Source organism: Vanessa cardui, chromosome 13 (genome assembly GCF_905220365.1).
Source record: "Vanessa cardui chromosome 13, ilVanCard2.1, whole genome shotgun sequence".
Taxonomy (NCBI): Eukaryota; Metazoa; Arthropoda; class Insecta; order Lepidoptera; family Nymphalidae; genus Vanessa; species Vanessa cardui.
In genome coordinates, this window is record NC_061135.1 from 11,988,105 (window position 1) to 12,013,392 (window position 25,288).

The 25,288-nt window shown below is 32.0% G+C and overlaps 1 protein-coding gene across 1 annotated transcript in view; it reads left to right on the plus strand.

Annotated features, from left to right (window-relative positions):
- The window catches only part of LOC124534594 (acetylcholine receptor subunit alpha-like 1), a 206,656-nt gene that overhangs the window by 150,864 nt on the left and 30,504 nt on the right, over positions 1-25,288 (plus strand). Inside the window, exon 3 of the mRNA XM_047110518.1 lies at positions 25,180-25,224. Within this exon, the coding sequence (XP_046966474.1) occupies positions 25,180-25,224 (45 nt within the window). The remainder of the gene's footprint in view (positions 1-25,179; positions 25,225-25,288) is intronic.

Here is a 25,288-nt window from a genome sequence, read left to right on the forward strand (position 1 = left end):
AGCAAGACATGAATTATAAACACAATTTAAGCACATTAATATTCAGTGGTGCTTGCCTGGGTTTGAACCCACAATCATCGGTTAAGATGTAGGCGTTCTAACCACTGAGTAATTTCGCCTCTCTCTTATATTTTGTATGTCAAGTATTAATAATATTAAATTTGTGGAATCTAAGTATGACTTTATAAATAAGTATTATTTATATCATAAAATGTATGAAATGTATGATGCTGATTAAATAAAGTGCAAGACGTCAGGTTACATCTTCAGTCTCACGCGATAATCTTATTCAGATGACTGCGCGTGTCTCTCACTAAAGATTATTATTATAAACACACGACATTTCCTTGTGCCTCTAATAGTTATTAAAATAATCTCATCTTAGAAATATATTAATAAATAAATGTATTTTAGAAACAGTTCGTTATAGGCATATATTAAAAGTTTATTTTTTAATTTATTTACTAAATACGATCAACGCATAATAGAATTAAAGCGATCGCTTATTTTTATTTTTTTCAATAATAAGTGGTATATTTGTAACATAGCTTTGATTACAAATTCATTAATTCTTCAATATATATGTTTTTGTATTAAACTCTAAATCAATGAAAAAGTATATTTAATTGAAGCTTATATAAGCATAACGGGCATTTAAAAAAAATGTGTAATATATGAAATATAGATGAAATATACATTCTACCGAGAAGAACTGGCAAGACTCAGTAGTTACTCTTTTCTAACACGGAACCAGATACGTCATACATGACTGACGTCATGACAAAATATGTAAATCATCAAAATATAAAAGTTATTCAGTTCGTTAGATACTATTCAATATATCAACTCAAACTCAAATAACTTTATTCAATATAAAAGCATTACACTTTCTTATTGATGGTCAATTGAAACACTACCACCGGTTCGGAAAAGAAAATACTGACCTGACTCTGACCTGAGAAGAAGCGGCGAAAGAAACGCACCTGGATTTTTTGTCTCAAATATTATATAAACAATTTAATATGAGAGGAAATAGCCAGGTGGCGATCGTTTTATTCCCAAGGTGTGCTATCGATCATAAACTCATTAATTGTATAGTAGCATCACAGTTTATTTCCATCACTATAATTGTATACGAATAAAATGAAATTAATTCATACAGTGGAGTATCAGTCTGGATCTCTTATTAAACATAAACATGTCTCAGAAGGAAACGTCAACGAAATTCGCGTCAGAATCGTTCGTAATACAACGTCGTATGTTTTTGTGTTCCCATCTCTCCTATGTTACATGTACATATACATGTTGTATGTAACTTATATGAAATGCATTCCTCATTCTCGTCTGTTGACACTATGGAAATTAGGATCTCAACGCTGATTTTAATAAAGATCTCAAGATATAAACTAAGTCTGCCTGACAGCTTCTAGCTTCTATATTTAGTACAACAATATTATGCAACGTGGATTTTAATGAATTTTGATATTAGTATCATTTTCCGTGTAGTGTATAATATTATTCGGCGTATAACTTGAAACGTATTATACACATGAATACTTATGTTATGAATCTTACTAGACACGGTTTTAATAAGATCCCTTGATAGTGAGTCCATTTATTAGTAACTATTTGTCCCGCGGATTCACTCGCGTCCTATGTTTGGTTGTCATATGTTAGGTAAAAAAAGCCTCTTGGAGTTCAAATTTGCTTCATACCAAATGTCATCAAATTCGATTCAGCAGTTTGGTCGTTTGGTCGTGAAAGAGCCTAGGCAGAGTTACTTTCACATGTATAATATTAGCATAAATTTCAATAATAGAAACGTTATACTTTTACAGCGTAATAAAAATAAAATAAAAAAGAATCTAGCTAGCAACCCGCTCCGACTTCGCACAGGTGCAATTCTTATACTAAATTTACTACAGAATCGTTTATTTGCGACATCGTTTTAGAAACTTCTAAAATTACCAGTGTTTATACTATGTTATTCATGTATCAGGTATTTATACAAATCCTCAAATCATCATCCGTCCTTTCGAATCACTCTATATTTTAAAAGAAACTTCAAAGTCAGTTTAGTAATTTTAAAGATCTAACTTTACATAGGGACAGACAGCGCTAAGCGACTTTTTTATACTATGTAATGATGATGATATTGACGTCGTTGGCAAATCAGCTCGTTTCCCGAAAAAAATATTAATAAACAATTCATCAGTTACTCAAGTCAACCAAAGCTAAGGATCCCTTAGCTAATCCCACCGTTTTTACAGTGGAATTAGTGTTGAATTCCATTAATTCGGCCACATAAATCCCCGTTAGGCTACCCAGTATTGCGGAAACCGATTTATATTGAGCCCTGGATTTAAGATAAGCCGACTGAGTTGATGAGTAAATAACCCTTACTTTTTTGGTCTTTAACGAGATGATGTTGTATATATGTTTTTATATCCGCAATAGCATTCACATAAACTGGCGGTAGAACTCTGTCTGTCTGATTATTAGCTACCTGGGTAGTACCTTCTCATAATATAGTCAAAATAAGTACATGCATACGACGTCTTAGTTCCCAAGTTTGGTGAAACTAACGATGTAATCATTATAGTCCCCACTTCCCTTCAAGTAATTACATTTCCTGGTCCATTTGTAATGTAAATAAAACTCACTCACAGATGAATCGAGGCCTTATTTCTTTTTAAAAGGGCTTTGGAGCTTATTGCGTAATGGTGCTTCAGTGTGAGTCGGTAAATAAATACACATGAGCGTGTGCTATCTGACACATGAAGATTAGCTTAATTAAGTATATTCTATTTTATATATAACAATTAATTATAAGATGACAATTCACATTTTGTTCCAGAGAAAAAAAATTCACATATTTATTTACGAGTAACTATACTATACTACATTTTGTTTAAAATTTTATATGAATAAAAAAACGTAATTTTCGTTCGAGTTACGTAATAATTTACAACTACAAACAAATTTTTTATTAAAATAAATAAGAAATTAAGGTGTACTCATCTCCAAAGCCGAAACATCAGCACGCTGACGCGAGCTATGTCGGTAGCTAATTAAAAATGATTAAGTGACCATATCATACAATGTAACCTTCGTAAATATATATTAAAAATGAGTTTTAATTAGAACATCACGTTACGTTGATTTTATGAAAATTTGAGGTTTTTCATAGCTTGAGGTCAGTTATTGAAAATTATATTTAAAAAGACTTGTTACTAAAATTATACATTCAGCTCTTAGAACTAAAACTGTGACTGTATTTCTAAATAGTTAATTAAAACTTTAGTGTAAGTAAAATCACTTAACTTGGCACTTAATATATTGTTTTTGTTTATTATATTATATAGTTTTTAACAAGATAGTAACTAAAACAATCTGAAATCTAGCATTGTTTCCTTGAACTTTTCTTATGACACTCATTGGTGGACTCTTGACCGTCGCCCATAGATTTTGAAGAAGAAATGGTCCGCTTATATCTATTGGAGGTACGACTTACCATCAGGTGGTCCATCTGCCCGTCCATCTATGCAATAAAAAAACGAAAATAAGCAATAATGATTAATCTTAAACCATCAAGAAACTCACTCAAACAGACACAAGAAATCAACCAAATATATAATACGATATTCGTGGCATACATATTTACAAAAGTATTAATACAATACATATAATAAACAGATAAGATATAAACATTGGAACAATTCGTTCTTTAATAAAAATACTTTTTAATTACTCGGGTTGCATGCGTTTGGATGTGTAGAATTTTCATTGTTAAAGAAGTATTTCGTACTCAAGCAATCTTGATAGCGTATGGACCAAAGGTCCTTGTATAGTAAGAAAAATATTAGCGACCAAGACTCGTTATTATTTATAGAGCTACAGAATGCAAATCGTTTTGTTATTATTTAAGTATAATCAGTTCAATATTACTTGTTTATGTAGTGTTTAAGTGTCAATTCAAGGCAAGTAAAATCTATTTAGATAAACGTCTTTTTTATTTTTTGCTTTAATAGTACTAGCTTAAAATTTAATTTATTGTGTAATATAAATATTTATTAGACAATAATAATTATTACATATTAGATAATGAAGTTAAAAAAATCGGCTAGATGACGTAGTCTATGTTGTTTAATCAAAAACTATTTATGTTTTGTTGGTCTACACAAACTATAAGTCTTACAAAATATCTTGTATTCGCTGTTTGAATATTTCTTTTTTTTTTTGGAATTGATAATCGGTCAGTAAAATGCAAATGAATATTATGTATTGACACCGTATTTTCTTTTTCATTTCTACTATATCCAATGCGCTACCAAGCTTGGTAACTAAGTTAATATGTCCCTTGTGCCTGTAGTTACACAAGCTCTCTCACCTTACAAATTGGAACACAATAATAAGTGGATACCCTAGCTTACACAAAGCATCAAGTAAATACTTTGCTTTAATAACATTTTTAATTGAATCTTGCCTGCCTCATATTTCCTGCTCATAATGCCAATGATTTAGGCCATGGACTTAAATCCTGGGTCAGGTCATTTAAAGTTATTATGTTAAGAAATGCTCCGTACAAGCTCGGATTTAATTCCGGTGAATCGGAACACCTCATCGGTCAAGTCAGTCAGTCAATATCACTATCTACTCAAATTATTAGTTTGGTATATTTACAAACGATAAATATGCGGAATTTACTACAGGCACAGCTAGTCTACATATAAAATTGTTTTATTTTTATTACCATAAATGTAATTGAAATGTCTATTAATGTTAGAATTTATGGTTCCAATTTAAAACAATCCTCCTGTATCTGAAACGATGGTCAAAGTCAGGTTAACTAATTTGGCTTGAATCTGAGCGCTCATTGGATGCCTATTACGTCAGCAGCCACCACCGACCGACGACAATCCAGATTAAAGCCAGATTAGCTTAACAATTACCTTCTAGTTACTAGTTGTTTCGGTAATGTTAAGGCACTTTATGCTCCGTACATTCTAGTTTATTAAAAAAAAAAAAACAATATATTACAAAGTTTTGAATTTAGAATGAATGGGCATTATACAAGATTAAATTAAATGAAAATGTACCAAGAAACAAACAAAGATTCTACTATGTAGAACTTGGCAAGAACAAAATCTATACATATATACTACATACAATGGAATGATTATTGATTAAATGCCTTTGTACTATATATTTCATACTTTATGAAGTTATATAATATAATATATGATGGCAGATTTATTTTTAACTGTAAGTGTTATGGCAAGGCGAGCCGTTATTATTTATCAAGCTGCTCAAATGCGAGTGAGTAGCAAACCCATTTTGCTCATATAGTTTTTCAAATGTCGAAAAAATTCAGTATAATGTCCTTCGACAAATACCTATATGTATATATATTGAGGATAGAATAAAATACTTAACCTAATACTATTCAAGTGTAAGAATTCTCAAATAAATTTCGAAGATTAATAATAAAATGTCATCTCATTTCCAGTTCACTCGCTGTTCTAAGTTCGAGGCTCATAAATCCAGGTCAATTATACCGACCCATGCCATTTAATAAAGTATGCAAAGTTCGAAAGCCACAGTTAAGGTAGGATTTGAAATCGCGCCGTGGAAAGTCAAGAAAAGTCATAAAATTAAATCTATACGAATAAACGTTAAATTTTATATGATCTTGATGCTTGTCACTTTTTTATCGCATAATCCAATTTATGTCAAATCAAATTTTGAGAATTTTAGATGAAAATAGAGATTTTTTGCAAATAATAAATTATGAGTCTTGAGAATAGCAAGGAATTTGATTGACGCGTACACGCTTTATCAATAATAGACACAGCCCATAAATGTGGGCTACTGGCCTTTGGGCCTTATTCTCCACTTCAGAATTCTGGTGATATAATAAATATATTCGTAATCTATTTTTAGATTCTATTTTTTTTTATCAATAAACTTTAATAGTATTGTTGTTAAAAGATTTTTTTTTTTGTAAATAACGCATTTATATTTTTATTACTTAAGTATTATAATTAGTTGTCTACGCGTGCCAAATCAAGACAAGCCAAATCGATTTAGCTGTGATCATATTATACGATTTGTTTTCTTTCACTTGCCTGGTTTCAGCTTTAAATTTTATGATTTCCGTACAGGAAATATGTTATTGTCAACATATCATACTATTGATTCCTTCAAAGAAAAAAAGCATTTCATTAAATTATTATAATTTTGAACAGTGAAACGTAATGTAACTCTTATTTGATTGGATGTTACGAATGTATTATACCTGTAAACATTCTCTCATTAACCACTTCACAAAACAACAACATCAAGTGCTTTAGTGCTAGAATAACCAGTGATTGAGCGGTATCCACAATCAGCACAAAGCCCACGTACAAAAATATTGAACATTATTAGAGCTCAAAATAAAATGGCTCAGGTTACGTTTATTACTTATGAAATCCCGGTTAAACTCATAAACGAACCTGAGAAATTACAGCTAACTAGTAACAAGAAAGTCAAAATACTTGTTCAAATTACTCAAGACACAACCAAGTAAATTGCAGTGTACGAAGTTTTCATTTAGGTAAACCAGAAACTATATTATTACTGACGTAAAATTCCTTTAAAGTTGTTATTATTATAAAAATTTCAGAACACGAAATACAATGGAACAGCCCGCAGGATATAAGACCTAACTCACAAATCTTTTAAAGCAAACATTTTTTGTAACTAGCACTCGCTCGAGGCGGCCTCGTTGAATTATTTTTATTTTCATCTTATCGTATAATTTATAACTGCCTTTGCATTTGGGTTCGAATATTTCATAAAAATACGGTCGTTCTAATGAAATGGACCCTTTGAATTGTTTTTCGTTTCTGTTATTACACAGGACTTTGATATATAACTATTAGGAGATAAAAAGGGGAGATAACCATCTTCCTGCTAGCAACGACCTTGAAAATATAAACAGATATCGTTTTAACATTTGTTCCAGATATCACATACTTTACTCTGATCCCAATTAAGTAGCTAAAGCACTTGTGTTATGAATAATCACTATGATAATCCACATCGACTCAGCCGGCAATCGAACCCGGGACCTCGGAGTGGCGTACCCATGAAAACCGGTGTACACACCACTCGACCACGGAGGTCGTCAATATATATTAGCAAATTGTTGTTGAACAATCATCGGAAATGACTAAAGTGGTTTATAATCAGTCATCAGACAAAGAGTCTATCACTGATTCGCTGTCAAACGATGATAGACCAATTCTGATCGTATAACGGCTGATGGCTATCTTCCTACCGTTTATCACTAAGCTTTGCTCCACAGGAAGTAATTTATGCCTGACAACGTTTTGATTTAACAGGTTCATAATTATAGCACAATAGATTATACGACAATAAGTTTAGTTGTTTGACTGTAGTAAATCTAATTAGTGGGTGGTACCTTACCAGACGATAACAAAACTCTACTATCAAGATTTCCACAAAAATAATCTTATATTTGTACGAAAAACAACATAATTGTTAAAAAAAAATCAAAATAAACTTTATTCAAGTAGGCTTTTACAAGTAATCGTCATTTTACAATTAATTGAAGTTACCACCGGTTCGGTGTCAACCGGCAAGAAACTCAGTAGTTACTCTTTTTCAATATGTAAAAAATACAAAGTCATGTTACTTAATACAATTATTTAAATTTACTAACCAATATAGTTATATTTTAACATGAAATGCTTCGAATGTTTCGTGAAGTTCTGTTCCTATCAGCATGATGCAGACGCGTCCCAATTACCCACACATTGCCAAGACATTTCGTGGATTCCTCGATAAATAACATAAGCGAAACTAATCCATAGTTACTATTAATAATATATATAAATAGTTCCAGTTTACAAAGTTCTCAACCTGCGGGTTCGCACGTGTCCAGTTTATTAATAAAGAAAATTATATTATATAAATATAATCAATACACTCAGGTTAATTGTAGATTTCTGTCAGTGAAAATTTTTGTGAGACCAATTCTAACAAAAACATTCATTAGTTTATTAGTTCCGGAGATGAACACACGTACAAACAAACAAATATGTTAAATTACTTGTTTATATTAATAATATAGATAAAATATAAAACGAACGCTTCTTACATCGTCTAAATGTAAAGCCCGGCTTCTTATATTATATTATTATAATCTACAAATACTTTTATAAACTTAATGCACGTATTTATATTTGTACGAAAAAAAAACACGTCTTCATTTATCATAAGATTTGGAAAAAGAACTAATTCCAAATTCAAATTTCCAAGTCTCCTACTAAAATACCGTTCCATAAAAAAATCGTCTGACTACGTCTTTCGATCTCTTATATCCACGATCAACATACCAAGACACTATTCTGCAGAAACTAACGTATGCATGTCCACTTTTATCTGTGGAAATAAAAACGAATGTTCTACGTTATGCTTTACAAGATGTTTATGACATAATATATAAAGTTGTATCGTGATGGGAGGGTGTAAGTAGGGGGGCATAAAGTTGCCTAGTATAACGATGGGAACCACGCACACTGCAGATAATTCGCTACTTTATCTTATAAGTTTTACTAGTGGTGAATTGTTTTATCTTCTATATCATAATATATTTGATGTAAAAAGTATTTGTAGCATAAAGGTTTATACAAGACAATTTTGCCAAAGTCCTGATTCGATATCTAAGATACTTTAATTGTTAAAAAGTTAGTCAAAGTCAAAGTCAAAAACCTTTATTCAAAATTGAAGTGTTCACACTCTCTTATTGATAGTCGAAAATCTACCATCGGTTCGGTATTAGTGGTGGTGGTGTAGTTAATCCTAGTTATACTATTAAGTCAAAGTTGATCATTGAATCTAAAGCCATTCGTTGGTATTCAGGATACGTTGGCTTTTAATTAAACGTACTTATATTTTTATAGATAATTATTTAATAAGACGTTCCATAAAAAATAACAATTTTTAATAAAATGGAATTTAGTTACATATTTGGAAACTAGATGATCGCGTCCTTGCTTGTTAAAATCTAGTTTTTTTTCCTTGTATTGTTTATGTACCTATATAAAAAAGTAGTGTTCTGGGGCTTTGGTAGCATTTTAGGGATTGGTCGTTAGATGTTAGGCATTGAGGCTACGTCGTTCATTGGGCTTTAAGGTCGCTTCAATCAAATTTTATCAAAATTGGTTAAGTATTTATTATTATTTATTTATTTATTTCTTTTTATAATAAAACATACACATTAATATATTTTACAAGCCATTAAACCATTTTCTGGTTTGTATTGGATTAGCCATAAAAAGAGCAACAGATAATCATACAGACACAGCCACTTTCGTTTTTATAACATTAGTATAATTGTAACCAGGGTCAGTTGTTACTTAAACTTTTGAATAACTAAAGAATTTCTTGGTATTGAAATTTAATTGAACGTCTGCCTCGAACCCTCGAGACACGTCATCACATCAGATGACAACTGCATCCTGCGATCATTAATGAAGAGTGTTATGCTATGCATTAATGTTTTGCAAACAATATTGGTGAGTATTATGGCAAAGCTTCACTCAATTTACATTAGAGCTTTCATATTTAATGGGTGCAATATCAAATGAGAGTTTAATATTTTAGGCGTACAGTGACGCTGTTGCTATGGACTAATGACTATAACAATCTCTTTATATATATCTATATTTAACAAAGAAATAGTCAGTTAAAACTGTATTTAATCAATAATATATCTTCGTATAAACGTAGTGTAGGACGTCCTCAGGCACGGTGGAGTGACGATATATGCAAGGCAGCAGGCAGGAGCTGGATGCGAGTAGCCGGAGAAAGATCACATTGGCGTGCACTTGGAGAGGCCTATGTCCAGCAGTGGACAAAAACGGGCTGATGATGTGATGTGATTATGTGATATCGTCGTATAACAAATTTAGACTACGCAACGAATTTTAATGCAGTTTCCATCAATAAATACATTGATTCAAGGGGAATATTTTTTTTGTTTTTCATATAAGTATAGAAAAATAGTTTTTTTTTTTCAATTTTATTCTTGAATATACAAGTTGTAAAAATACCCTTACTGTAACCGTTTGAGTTTATAGTCCGGATGGACAGTTAGTTTATTATAATATTTACGTAATAAGGCTCACATAAAAGGACATCTAAGATACATCGAAGACATCTAAATTCATCATATGTTAAGAAAAGCGTAGTAGCGATGTATGTATATACAACTGACTTGTAGTGAAACATCAATGCGGAATATGCTCTAAATCTTTTCTTTAATGGGGAGCAGTTCTTGGCTCAGCACTGAGCCAAATTTACAGACTCCTTTTGTTATTATTTTAAGACTTATTTAAATGCTTTGAACTTGTTAATCTAATATAAACATATAAGCACTTTAAGGAGAAGGTTTGGAACATATTCCACCACGCTGTTCCAATGCGGGTTGGTATAATACACATGTGGCAGAATTTCTATGAAATTTGTCACATGCAGGTTTCCTCACGATGTTTTCCTTCACCGCTGAGCACGAGATGAATTATAAAGACAAATTAAGCACATGAATCAGCGGTGCTAGCCTGGGTTTGAACCCGCAATCATCGGTTAAGATGCACGTGTTCTAACCACTGGGCCATCTCTGCTCTTAATACAGTTCTGTAAAATAAAAATTTGAAAGTAGCTTGTAAAGTCTACTTGATTAACGAATACTTAATTTTAAATTTAGTTTTGAATACTAGCTTCTCCGTGGGGTTTTACTCGCGTCAATCATCACAACTAGTATGTTATCCACAATACCGCAAAAAACATTAAGAGCAAAAAAGTTCTTTTTTCAAATCGGTCAAGTAATTTTTGAGATCAGCGTATTCAAACAACGACTCAAGGTCAATCATAACTAACGACATATCAAGAACTCAAAATAAGAAAAAAAGCAATAACTTGAGTGAAATAAACGTAATATCGAAGTCGATTTTAAATATATTTTATCTATGATGTACTCATACCCACAGTGTGAATAGACCCAACACCAAACGTTAAATCCGGTAATAAAACTGGAATTGGAATTGTCGATATTAGAAGTAAGAGCCTCCAACCATTACCCTTGCGTGTGGACTGTATTTACATAAACCAATTTGATGACCTTAATTATTAATGTTTCAGCTGTAATACACTCTCAGCGTCACACTGTTTGGGAATAACTTACTATTGATTGATGGTAGTTACACAAATTATTATTACCAATATAATAAATTTCAAAGTTTGTATGTATTCGATTCTTTTGCTAGAAACACTCAGAGTCTTCGCAGAACACGCTTGAGTCATTTTAGAAAGAGATAACAATATCGGCTTTAATAGTTAAACGATTGGAGAATAAACACATCAAAATTCCATATCATAATTGACGATTTTAAACAATACACGAGACAGATACGAAGTCGTTAGAGACTAGCACTACCAGAATAATTAGATCTGTAGTAAGCTGTGCATGAAATTTTGGCTAAAGTAAAATGTTGGATTTGAGGTCGAAAATCTTAGAAATAACGAATACCACCGAATTGACAAACTCCCATTTTAAGTTGTATAATAAGAATTTGAATACTTTTCAAATTACTAGTATAATGATCAAGAAAAGAGGTTGCCTATAAAAATATAAAATATGGTACTATATTCTCTGTCTTTTATTTTAAAATCAGCAGTACATGACATAGGTAACTTACTAACTTAATTAACTTTATCAATTACATAAAAGACTAATAAGAAATAACTGTTAGAAGGTATGTAGACATTTACTACATGTACATCTTGTAAAACGATTCAATACTAGAGAAAATACTTGAATAACTACTTTAAATTCTCATCGATCATTTGTTAAAATGACTAAATTAATATGGTGAACAATTTAATTACGTAATACCTTTATTCAATATACAAATAATATATCACAGGCTGACTACTTGTGCCAAATTCATGCCGCCCGCCATGGATCTGGAAAACAGCCAGTGCAATTTTTCCCACAATGCGATATTCTTATGGCATTCGTAAATTCAGTTACATAGAACCCATGTCCCAGTTCTGTAATCGTAATATCGTTATCAAACAATTTTCAGTACATTAACCGCTGTTAATGGCCTAGAGGATACGATTTACAATTATCACGTACGAAATCAATCCACAAAGTTTTTTGGGATAAGACGACAAATAATGGCTGCTTATTTAAGCATATAATATCACCTTATTTCAACATACATTTATGAAAACAGCTGGCATAACAATTTGCTTTAAATCGAATCACACCGTTGTGTATGCCCTATTCCTTATTATTTCAGAATTAATATGATGTCATAAGTACTACAGTGATGTCGAACTAGCTTCGGCAAAGTTTCTATTGATTATTACTGTTATCTGATATTTTAAATGAGCATCTGACAGCGATTCGATATCGATTAGATACGATTATTTTATTACAGCGATTCGATATCGATTAGATACGATTATTAAATATATTATTATTTATCTATAATATATTTATATCTCTGTATTTTTCCTCTATCTTAAGGTTGTCTGGAAGAGATCGCTGTTTTAGCTATAAGGCCGCCTCTTGTGCATCTTTCTTGAACGTGACTTAAGTATGTGATTGGTGTACAATAAAGAGTATTTTGATTTGGATTTGACTTGATTACGGCGCCATAGGATCAATCCAAGGGTGCAAGATATAATATAGTGTAAAATACCGAAACACGTGAACTAAAGATTCTCTTACTAATTGATGGCACCAAAAATCTGATGCACTCAGTGAGAGTTCAGGTAAAACTGAACTAGTGTTACAAGTTATCCAAGCCACGCAAATATAAAGTACTTCAACTCTAATATCCCTCGATCGATGAGTCAAGGAATTGGAACCAATGATTTCGGGTACTACAAAATTATCAGCTAAGAAAATGACGAGGCTGATCAATAATTGATACTTCATGTTTTTTATAAATTGTTCGAACAATATACATTAACTCTCTAACCCATGTTAACGACCTAACTATATTCAATTTAAAACCCAAAGTTACTCGTTCCATTCTGAATAGGTCTTCAAAGTTTCAAAACGACCAAACACTTACCCGTTTTGTATTATCATAAGATGTTTTATCCTTTGCTCAACAATACATCAAGTTCTCGCATAATAAAAGAAGATATTGTCGTTAACGCAATGTGAAAACAGAAGCAAAAACTGTCCTTTGTTGTCCTTTCCTTCTAAAAGTCACTGACCCGTTAATTTGTCTTTCTTTTATGTCTATTCTATTTTTATTTACTCTGTATTGTAACGTTTCTCGTAGTTATGATATTTTACGCATTTTTGCGTGTAATTATGTATTAATTTTTCAAAACTTTTCATAAATATTGGATAGGCTAATTACCAAAAAAATTAAAAGTCTACAATTGGTCTAAGGTAATTTTCCTTGTAATAAGGCTTTGAGTTTATTTTAATTTGCTTGTGTGCTTCAAAGTGGATTGGTAGATAAATGAGTGGAAGAACTTCATTGAACACATGCCAATTTTCTTTCAGTTCTGAGGACAAGATTTACTTTTAAGATTTGATTTACATCAAACAATAACAATTCCTTAACTATTTATATTAACTTCAATTACATTTAATAATTTAATATATACATAAATTTACTACATAAAAATAAAAACTATATTCTCCTAAGTCCTTCAAAAATTATACTAAAACATGGATATGAAGATCCAATATAAATATCGTACCTTTTTATTTATCTAAAGAGGTCAATCAGTAGAGACATCCTCATCCTTAAAAGCAGCCTTAGACATTGTTATGATTATCGGTTTTTTCTAATGCGTAAGAACGAGGGAGAACGTAAATATGAGAAACATGACAGCGGGCGCGACGGGATCGTCAAGGGATATGCCTAAAAACCACTTCGTTTTCAAAATTTCAACTGCATACGTAACAATTTTATTATTATAGTTATTTATTATATTTACTTGTAAAATATCGAGTTATTAAAATTAAAAATAAAAATATTCCATCGAAAACATTTCACTGTATTTTGAAACAATTGACAATCATTTCATTCGGTATTATTTCATTAATCATATATGTATTTATGTATATGTAGTTACTCAAACACGATGTCTGAAGTGAGCCGGATTCAATAACAGGTCATTATTAGTTGAATTAAGCTCAATCGTGTGACCAATAATCTGTTCATTGTCTGAGTTTCAATGAGGCTTAATAGACGTTTATCGATTATTACTGTCTATATCTTGCCTTGTACATATTAATGAATCATAAATGGAATATGTAATACTATGTATCTGAGTATGATTTTATGTAAAACTAGAGCTACTTCTCTTGATGGTAGGTCTTTGTAAACGCATCTCGGGTAGATACCACCTATTTATCAGATATTCTATCAAACAGCAATGTTCATTATTGTTGTCTTCCGGTTTGGAGGGTTAGTGAGCCATTGTAAGTACAAGCACAAGATATATAACATCTTAGTTTCCAATTTTCGTGGAATTAATGGCGATTTCGGAATGGTAAATTTATCTTACAGTACCCATTCCCTATGGTGGTTATAACTTACCATCAGGTAGCCCATTTGCTCGTGTCTATACCAATAGTCTATCTATATAATAAAAAGCCTCACGATAGAGCTGAATTTAAGGTAATTGAAATTTAATAAAAGTGTCTCGACAGCTCTTTCCAAAATTTATAGATATTCGATAATCAAATAGTTAGTTATTAAAGGTTATCAGTTACGTAACTCTATAGCCTCCTTTTGAATTCTAGGATAAAAATAACATTGTTGTGAATATGACTACTAATCAGTTATGGCCTTTAGGATCTCGACCATAGTCAACAAGAATTATACATAATTATAATAATTTAAAACTTTCCATGTCAGGAACATCGAGAAAACATATCAGAGGTATAAATGGCTTCAATAAATCGTGTTCTTATTTTTCAGTATATTCTGGCATTGTGCCAAGGTTTGCTTTCAACTCTAATCTAAAATCTGTCAGGTTATTAATTTTTACAAAAGATCGATTGCCGTTTGAACTCCGTAATCTATTGCGAACATTACCTGCTTTCAATATAATTTAATTTTTATTTTGTTTATAGTTGTCATACATTATCGTCTTGCAATCAATTGAGATCAAAAATTGTTTTACATGGTCTTCGAAAATGTTCAACTTTTGTTTTATTTAAAGAAAATAGTTACTACTTCTACTAGATTGCTACGGTTACTAGATTATGAAGATGATGCTTAAGACAAAAATGATGATTACAACAAATAGATGCCCTTTGTGCCTACGAGTAATTTCATCTTAACTCTACTGTTCTTTACAGCGTTATCATAATCTTTATTTCCAATGCACTGTTTAAAACAAATACCGAATTTCGACATCGTGATGTAGAAGTCCACATGCTAGACATAATGCGATCACTAACAATATACTCGCTGATTACGTGTACACAATCATTAAAATCAAACAAAGAAAAAACGTATCAAATGGAATTAATAAAGGTATAGCAAAGTCAAGTTTAAACAATGAAATAATGTATGTTAAATATGCAAGATCTTGTCCGTTGATTTGAAAAAATGGTTCGAATAATCTTAAGAATCTCACTGACGATAAGCTTAAAAAAGTGATAGATTTGTATATTGCTATATAAATAAAAAAAAAAAACGTTAACAGTACATTTCGAGATAGGAAACTTACATATAGCTAGATTTCAAAACATCCCAATGAGGTCGAAAAGTAAAACTAGAATTAAATGCAAAATAACTTTAACTTCTACTCAGACGAGACACATTTTATTGAATTATTTCGACAGCCATTAGCTGTCGCATTTGATATTAAATCAAAATAAAATTTGCTACAGTGACGTAATTTAATATAAAACTTTTGAAGGTTCAATATTCACAATATTGTGACGAATGAATCGTAAATATTTATATATTTTTAATGATTCAGTGGTCAAAACATCTAACATAGTCAATGCTTCACCAATCTTAGAAACTAAGATGTTATGGCTCTTGTGCTAGTAGTTACTCTGGCTCATCCATTTTTCAATTTAGGAACGACAATACTAAAAATTTTGTTACTTAATAAAATAGTCGTTGGTAATCATCATCATCATCATCATGATCATCCTGTATTATTCAACTGCTGGATGTTGACCTCCCCCAAGGCGCGCCACTGAACCTAATCTTCGGCCCATCTCATCCATGTTCTATCGGCCACCTTCCGTACATGTATTTGTGGGTGGTATATACATATAAATGAGAGGTACTGATAATAGTATAAGAAGTCATTGAAATCACAATATTTTGATATCAACCAAAGCTCGCTCAAAAGGCATCTTAATTTAACTTATCGAAATTGAATGTCTGATCGCGGAAGCGTCGACAGACGTCTCAGATATAGCTAAAAGTATAGCCGAAAGCTCTCTATTTCCGGAGCTTGTTTGCGATAGCCAGTAACACAAAAGGAGACATGGCGTCCATTGTTATTAAAAAAGACGTCAACTTTAGTGGTCCCCTTGATTTATGACGGCTTTGTGGCAGGATAATGGAATTCTGTTACGTAATGCTGCGTAAGACCTCATTAGTGTAACGACTCATTTGAAACGAGAGAGCGGAGATTAAAAATTTATGAAATAATAATCATTAAAAATCACATTTTGTGAGAAAAATGAGTCGGATATCATTTATATTACACGTTTTTTTGGACGAACGTAGAGTTTGAACCAGTACTACTTATTTTAATTCCAATAAAGAAACTAAATATCTATTATCGTATTGTTAATTAAATTAAATTAGTTATTAACTGTTACTGGGGCATTATTCGCATCTGTCATTGTATCCACAAGCGTATCAGGCGAATGTATAACTGTTTTAAATCAGAATCGTGAAATAACCTCTTAAACATCTCGAACAAAGCATTAAGTTTATCTTAAAAACAGAAGAATTTTATTAGCATGTGGATGTGTGATATGTAAATTAGTCAAAGCTGTTTTAAAAACATGACCTAATTAAATTTCATGAAAAACATTACGAAAGTGTTTAGCATCATCGATTTCTCTACTTTATTTTTTTTAAGTAATTTAAAAAATACTTATTCCGGTGAGTCTAAATACTCAATATGTTCCGTTGAATCAATTTCACAGACTTACGAAGTCTACAGAAGTGCTATAAGAAATATATTTCCAATCCTGTTTCCGCTAACGCCTTTCAATTTTAACCATCACGCGGATCTCATTACAGGGTAGCTAATAATAAACACGCTATATATTCATATTTAATTTTCCTTCTGTCACTTGTTTAATTACATCAACCCTTAATATATGAATAGTCTCTTGAACGCGTAACTATATAATAGGTATATTCTCATATATTAATGTTCTGGAGATTAAACTAATTTCTATATGTTTCTTGAATTTGTCTAGAGATCGCGATTAAAATGTATTTTATTCTGAGTCTTACACCTTTGAATGCTTATGTTACAAGATTCAAAGTAGATCTTTCTGAGAAGTATCGACAAAAAAATGTAAACATGTCAGGAGAAATGTAATAAAATTTCAATATCCACTGAATACCGACCTGATTCGGGGAATATAAAGAATGAAATAAAGATAAAAACTATAAAAAGACCATGAAATAACAATTCAGCCAAATATATAGTAAGATACTCGTCAAAAAGGAAACGAAAACATGGATACAAAAACTAAAAACAATGACGAAATCAAAGTTACATAGCACGCAAAATAGTTTAGACACAAAAAAGTATTACATAAAAAAGGATTGACGAATTAAAAACTATAAAGGTAAATTAATATAAAAAAATTTAAAAAATAACTATTAATAAAAAATCCACCGAAAATATTATAAATATGAAAGTAACTCAGTCTGTCTGTCTGTTCTTTTACTGATAAATCTACGAACTGAATTTGATGAAATTTAATATGCACCAAACTTGGAGTCCAAGAAAGGACGCAGATCACTATTTGCCTAATACGTGACAACCAACCTTAAACGCGATTGAAACCGAGGGTGACAACTAGTATTATATAAAAACTTTATAGGGATAGTTTTAACACGAAAGTAATAGCCTATTACTATAATAATTTACAAATATTTGAAATAAACATATTATATGAAAAGTAAGAAAAGAGCAATAGTCTATCAAAATACCGTTGGTATATCACTATCTCAAAAAATAATGAAAAATATTATACAAAAGAATGAATAAGGCCTCCGATCGTGTGGAGGGAAAAAGTGCAGCTCCATGTGGAAAGCAGTACACGAAAAAAACGAGGGAAATGCTTTTGCTGGTAGACTAGTCTGCTGCCTAAATTGATGAATGCTCTCAACGAAAATTCACGCACGAAATGGTTGACATGAAACCGTATTCTTCTTTAAAAGCCAATTAGCCCGTAATTACTATCATGTTTAAAATAGTGCGAAAAATCTTAATAATTATTTTGGATAATATAGTAGTCCTTAATTATCATAAATCATAACGTTGTCCAAAGTGTGAATCTGTGTTTTCAATTACAATTGCATGATTTTTTTACAAATTCTCATCATCCTCCTGCCTTTATCCCAATTTTATTTGAGTTCAGCATAGCATTTCTTCTTCTTTCATACTTCTCTGTCTGACGTCACCCCACAAGTAAAATTCTCTTCCTGCTGTATCGTTTTTAATACAATCCTTCCATCATTTCCTTAGTCGTCCCTTTCGCTCTTCTTTCTCCCTAATAAAATTATCCTCATTCCTCTGTTCAACATGCCTATACCATACCGACTTCACATAACTTCTCAACTACAGTAAAGAGGATATTATCTGTTGATATTTATATTCTTCAAACTTGCCTCCACTAAATATCTCTTTTTTTCCATGAACAAATAATGGCCAAAAATACATTACAATTAAATTACTGCGTTCACTGCGAAATCATATTTAGAAAGATTTTTTAGCTTTATAAAAAATGTGATTTTATTTAATATAAAATAATTAGCAAATATTTGATATATTGGGTGACCCATATATCAAATAATTGCTAAAAGTTTATAGTGTAGACTGACCAAAGTGCACCTAGTTTCTTTAATGTCATTGAAAAATGTTAATCAAAACAGATGATTTGTGAGAAAATTCAAGGAACAGGTATAATAGAAGCGAAGCTCTGGTTTCATATTGCTTTTTGCGGTGAAAGTAATTTGTCAACGTCAATAAAACTCAACCTGGTGGCTTGTTTCACTCTGGAAAAGATTTGTCCAATCAGTTCTCGACTATTCGCATTTTAAACTTTTTAAATCGCAGCAGTATTTTCCTTTTAAACAAAGCATTTTAAACGATGAGCAAAATTTAAAATATTGCAGAAATTCTCAGCATTAAATTAATATTTTAATTAATTTGCTTGCTGTTAACTTTTCATTATAATTATAAAAAAATAAAACGACGATGTATCGACTATTTAATTTCGTCGTTTTATCATGTATTTCAATAACGTAAAATACTTAAACCGTTGTTCATATTTTCCACATTTAAAAGAATATAATAAAACTTAAAAATTGAAATGAAATAAATTAATAAGATAATGTTTATAATTATCCGATGAAACGAACAATATCATTTAACCTTTAAGAAAAGAGTGTACCATTTCTTAAAGACTTTCTTTTTTATTCTCCTCCGGAAAAACGCATTACGCACTTCTCCCACGTGATGGAAAGTGGGGGGGTGACTTCCAGGAGCCTTAGACAAGTACTCCGGGTTTACCCAGTAAAAAAACAGCGGTACCCTCTCCGTCTTTCATGCTACCGTGATAAAAGACCAGCACCCGCTGAATAAGATAATAAGAACTAATCTAAGAACTTCCAATAATTTCAATTTCATAAATTAATTTAATGCTTTTATGACAAAACTCAGGAAAACTTATAAACTTCAAATATTCAATATTAGAAAATTTATAAATCGTGTTAATTCTATGAATTTGTTAAGTCTCAGAACTTAACGGATATTTTTTATATCTTCAAATATAAGCTATCAACGTTTAGTGCCTGAGCGAGTGACTAAAATAACTTTCGCTATTCCGAGTACTCGCTCGCCTGATCCAATTACAAAGTTTAATTACTCATCAGAGTGGATAGTAGGTGCCTGTCATGCTCGAATGGTGTAACTTCGGACACTGTTCAGATGGTAGTCTGACGCCGCGTGGTACAATATTAGCCTTCTTAATAGGCAATTTTATTTTCCCATTAAATGTCCTCTGTTATATTATTTTCCTAAGCTCTAATTCCTTTATTTACGAGCCTTACATCATAAGGAATCTTTAGGTCAATATGGCCTAATTTTTGGCTAAGCAAGATAGGATTTTATACAAATTACTTGATCACATATTCTTCTTCAAAATATAATTACTTAGTATCGTTGTATTCCAAGGCAAATAGGTCAGTAAAACCAAAAGGCACAAGGGACATAACTTCTTAGCTGCGTTGATAGGTAGCACATCGTTGAATCTTTAATATTTCTTACGTTGCCAATATCTATGGGTGGTGTTGATCCTCTTAGTTTCATTGCCCAATCGTACAACATATTACTTTTATATATATGACAGTAGATATCAAAATCAGAATCAATATATACTTTATTCAAGTAGGCTTTTACAAGCAATTTTGATCGTCATTTAACAACTATATTAAGTTACCAACTACCTACCTGCTGGGAAAGTGGATTCTATCGAGAAGAACTGGCAGAAACTAAGTAACTCTTTAGAAGATTTAAAAATACAGTCATGTTAGTTAATTAGAATTATATATGCATGTAATATATTCTGCCTGGAAGTCATCAACAGCCTATTTTTGTCCACTGCTGGACATAGGCCTCTCCCAGTGCACGCCACTCTGGTCTTTCTCCGGCTACTCGCATCCAGCTCCTGCCTGCCGCCTTGCGTATATCGTCACTCCACCTTGCCTGAGGACGTTCTACACTACGTTTGCCGAGACGCGGTCTCCACTCTAGAACACGTTTTCCCCAACGGTTGTCGGTTCTACGACAAATATGACCAGCCCACTGCCACTTCAGCTTACTAATCCGGTGGGCTATGTCGATGACTTTGGTTCTTTGACGGATCACCTCATTTCTGATGCGATCTCTCAAAGAAACGCCGAGCATAGCCCTTTCCATAGCACGCTGAGCGACTTTAAGCTGGTGGACCAGCCTTGTCGTGAGTGTCCACGTTTCGGCTCCGTATGTCATGACGGGTAGGACGCACTGATTGAAGACTTTCGTCTTAAGGCACTGTGGGATCGACGATGTTAAGATTCGGCGTAACTTCCCAAACGCTGCCCAACCCAGCTGAATTCTTCTATTCACCTCGTCCTCAAGGTTGTTTCTACCTAATCGCAGAGTCTGCCCGAGGTAGACATATTTTTGAACAACTTCGAGGACGGTACCGTGTATCGTAGTCGGTTCCGGTAGAATATGTTCATTGAACATGATCTTGGTTTTATCCAAGTTCATCCGTAGGCCGATACGAATAGAAGAATCAGCCAGCTCGTTCAGCATTTGTTGTAGGTCCTGCAGCGTTTCTGCCACGATGACGATGTCGTCTGCGAATCTCAAGTGAGAGATGTATTCGCCATTGATGTTAATGCCACGTCCATTCCAGTTCAGCGTCTTGAACATATCCTCCATTGCATTAGTGAACAATTTGGGGGAAATAACGTCCCCTTGTCTCACTCCTCGATGCAATGGTATGGGCAAACAAATCCCATACCATTGCCTGGAAGTCAACAAGTATTAATTCCACGCTTTGTTATCGTCTGTATAATCTTGTATTGCATAATATGCCTTCTTTACCATTGTATTTTCTACAAATGTTTTAAATTTATGAAACGACAAAATTAAAAATGTCTGTGTTCCGATTAAATTTTAATCTTTAACTCTCATACTGACTTTGATCAGTCGACTCTGATGAAAAAAGACCTGTCAAAAAATACAATTTATGTATTTAATTTATACACCCAAGCGAGATAATTACCTGAGTGGCGGCTCTCCAATCTTATTTTCACGGAGGGTTATACTGATGTAAATAAATGCCAACCGGTACCCGGGCAGTGCAGACGGCTCATTAAACTTTATAATTGGCTTCTGTGTAGGATAGTAAGATGAAAAAGTGGTAAGCACCATTGGGGATACGTAAAAGTGATACACGGGAACGCAGGAGCAATCAATCGAACAATATGTATGTATACTCGTGCAATCATCGATATGGCGCTCGTTACATATTAAAGCAAATTTTCCGTTCGATTCATTTATTCCCTTTTATTTACTTGGAAGATTTTTTTTTTTCATTAAACAAAACAAAAAATATCAAAAATAAAATTACATGCAGACATATGTATATAGGTCGTTTTATTTCGTTACTTTAAGTATTTATAAAACTATAGAGTTTTAAATCCTCCTTTTTATTTCTATCCGTGTTTTTTTCTTTATTCTAGTTTTACAAACAATAAATGATATGATGAAAGTCATCTTGCCAATAGCGCAATGGTTTACGTGGCGCCTTGCGATGTCAAAAGTCGCAAGATCAATTCTGACCCCATGTGTTATCGTCGACTCCACTCCTAACACGGGTAACAGCTTAAAGGGAGGGTAAAATATGAATATTGTCGCTCATACTTTTCTTTATTATTTTTATTGTAAGCGGTATTGTTATATTAAGCATAAATATATTATAATCTTTATACGTTATTAATTACGGGATATTTACCATGGTTTTAAATTTATTCGTTTGGAATATCTTGTTCACGAGCTCCAACAAATTAAAATTAAAAATATGGTATATATCACGTTATTAATAACTGTAATAATAAATATAGCCATGTTCATTTAAAATCTTATCTTTATACGTGTTTGTGCGCGATGGTGATTTAAATTTTTGTTACGAAAACATTGTCTTCTCTGCGATCTTTTATATCATCACCACGCAGCAAGTTTATAAAAATAATTAAACAAACTTAGAATCAAGCTTCCGTAAATTCTACCGGAGTAAGCGGAATCGAAACAATTGCAGAAAACAAACTTGCATCCTGAGCATTACTCAATGTACGAACAACCAAAGTACATTCTAGAAGTTTCATTCTTGTAAACTTTTGGATTCCTTTAACTTTAATTACCAAAGACTTTACACACTCACGATCAGATAGAAATTGCATTCCTCCCCCAACGCTCCATTCTCAGATTTTCTTATAATTTAAATTGCGGTTAAACGCTTTTAGTCTTAAAGTTGTATTATTTATTATCTACAGCATTTTATTTTAAATAAAATACATAAATATTGAACAACATCACATTACTCTGATCCAAATGTAATTAAAGCACTTGTGCTATGGAAAATCAGATGTAACGACGGTAATACAAACACCCGGACCCATGACAACATAGAAACCTAATGATATTTTTCTGCATCGACTCGGAAAGGAATCTCGTATCCGGGAGTGGCGTACCCATGAAAACCGGTGTACACACTACTCAATCACGGAACTTATAAGTTTATTTTATTAATGTAACGTATTTAAAACGGTTAGTTAAATTACTGGAAATAATATTTCAAAACAGACGTTGAATGGTCATAAGATAAAATCTTGTTCGTATTTTGTCACTTTGTGTGTGTGAATACAGATAATTCCAGCTGCACATGCTAGTAAATCAAGATTTTTATAGAGAATTTAAAATCGTTAACACTTATAAATTATTGAAGAAAAACAAATCTCGGAACTTAGTCTTTCATTATCTCGAACTGTGAACTCCGAACAAAGATGATATCGGCAACCCTCCGTTATATATCAAAACTGAGTTAACTTTGTCGATTGTTCGCGAGAAATTTCATTAAACTGACTTCTCTACTCCAACTCGAGCCTTGCTGACTGTAACTATGATCAAACTAGTTATTACATACAGTTGATGGTTTCCAAAGAATTTCAAATTGAATTTTTTCATCGTCAAAATTTTCAATTGGAATATTTGACTTTTCGTTAAGTTACGATGTTTCTTTTCACCGTCTCTAGCTTCACTCCACTCTCTCACTCTTAAATACGTACGTTTAGCCTTCAAATACTAAATATGCTTATTTATTTTCTTTACTTTGGATAATTGCTTTTGATTTTAATTTTAAATTTATATCTAAGCTAGCTCAATTTAATTTCAGTTTTTATAATGTCTATGTTATATTGTACTATCTAAAAATAAAATAAAAATACGTTATCACCTTCAGTCATACATATTTATAGAATATCAAAACTATTTTTCGATGCACTGGAGCGTAATAGTTGTATTTGAACAACTGGTGACTTGCCAAATAGAGCCTCTCTGGCAGATATAAAATATATACTGGTAAATTCTGTTGAAGAAGTGAGAGGCAGACCATACGATATTGGTTCTTCAAGCATTTCATTTCTATTTATATATTGTCGCTTTATGTATTCACATTTCTATTATTATAAATATTGAGTTTTTTTTTGTCGGTCTTGTAAACCAAAACAAGGTAAGATCACACAACAATTGCAAAAGATTATCAGCTTCAAACTTGACGATATAATTCTAAGGAGCGGGACAGTGACCATATACATTAACTAAACAGATATACTGTAATTTAATTTATACATGATGGCATATACACGAGGAAATAGTAACAGCCTCTTCGCTCAAGGAGCTGCAGATCTCGAAGTCCTTAGTGCAAGCCCCAGTTTAAGAACCGAACTCTTTCCTATTTCGTAAACGAACGCAAAATGCTTTAGTGTTTGCTTGTGCAATTTAATGAGTCTTGTGCATTTACCAAATCTCTATAGAGAATACTTGATCTAACAGAAATCAATCACAACATTTTCAACAAGAGTTATGATTCAAATGCTATTTGGGTTAAACGATCAAAAAATATAATTCTTAATTAGCTCTTGCAGTTTTAATAATCTGTCATAAAGCACAGAGTGTACTTATTATATCGAAAAAAATTACTAGCCAAAGTAATTGTTTTATATTTCTTAATTACATTGTCTATTTTAATACCTTATGATAATTCTCTAACATGTTTTTTCTTCTTTTCAGAATCTTAAGAATCAAATCATGACAACGAACGTTTGGGTAGAACAGGTAAGTGGACAACAATTCCTTTTTGATATTTATTTATTTTAACATTACTTCAATTAGCTTAAAC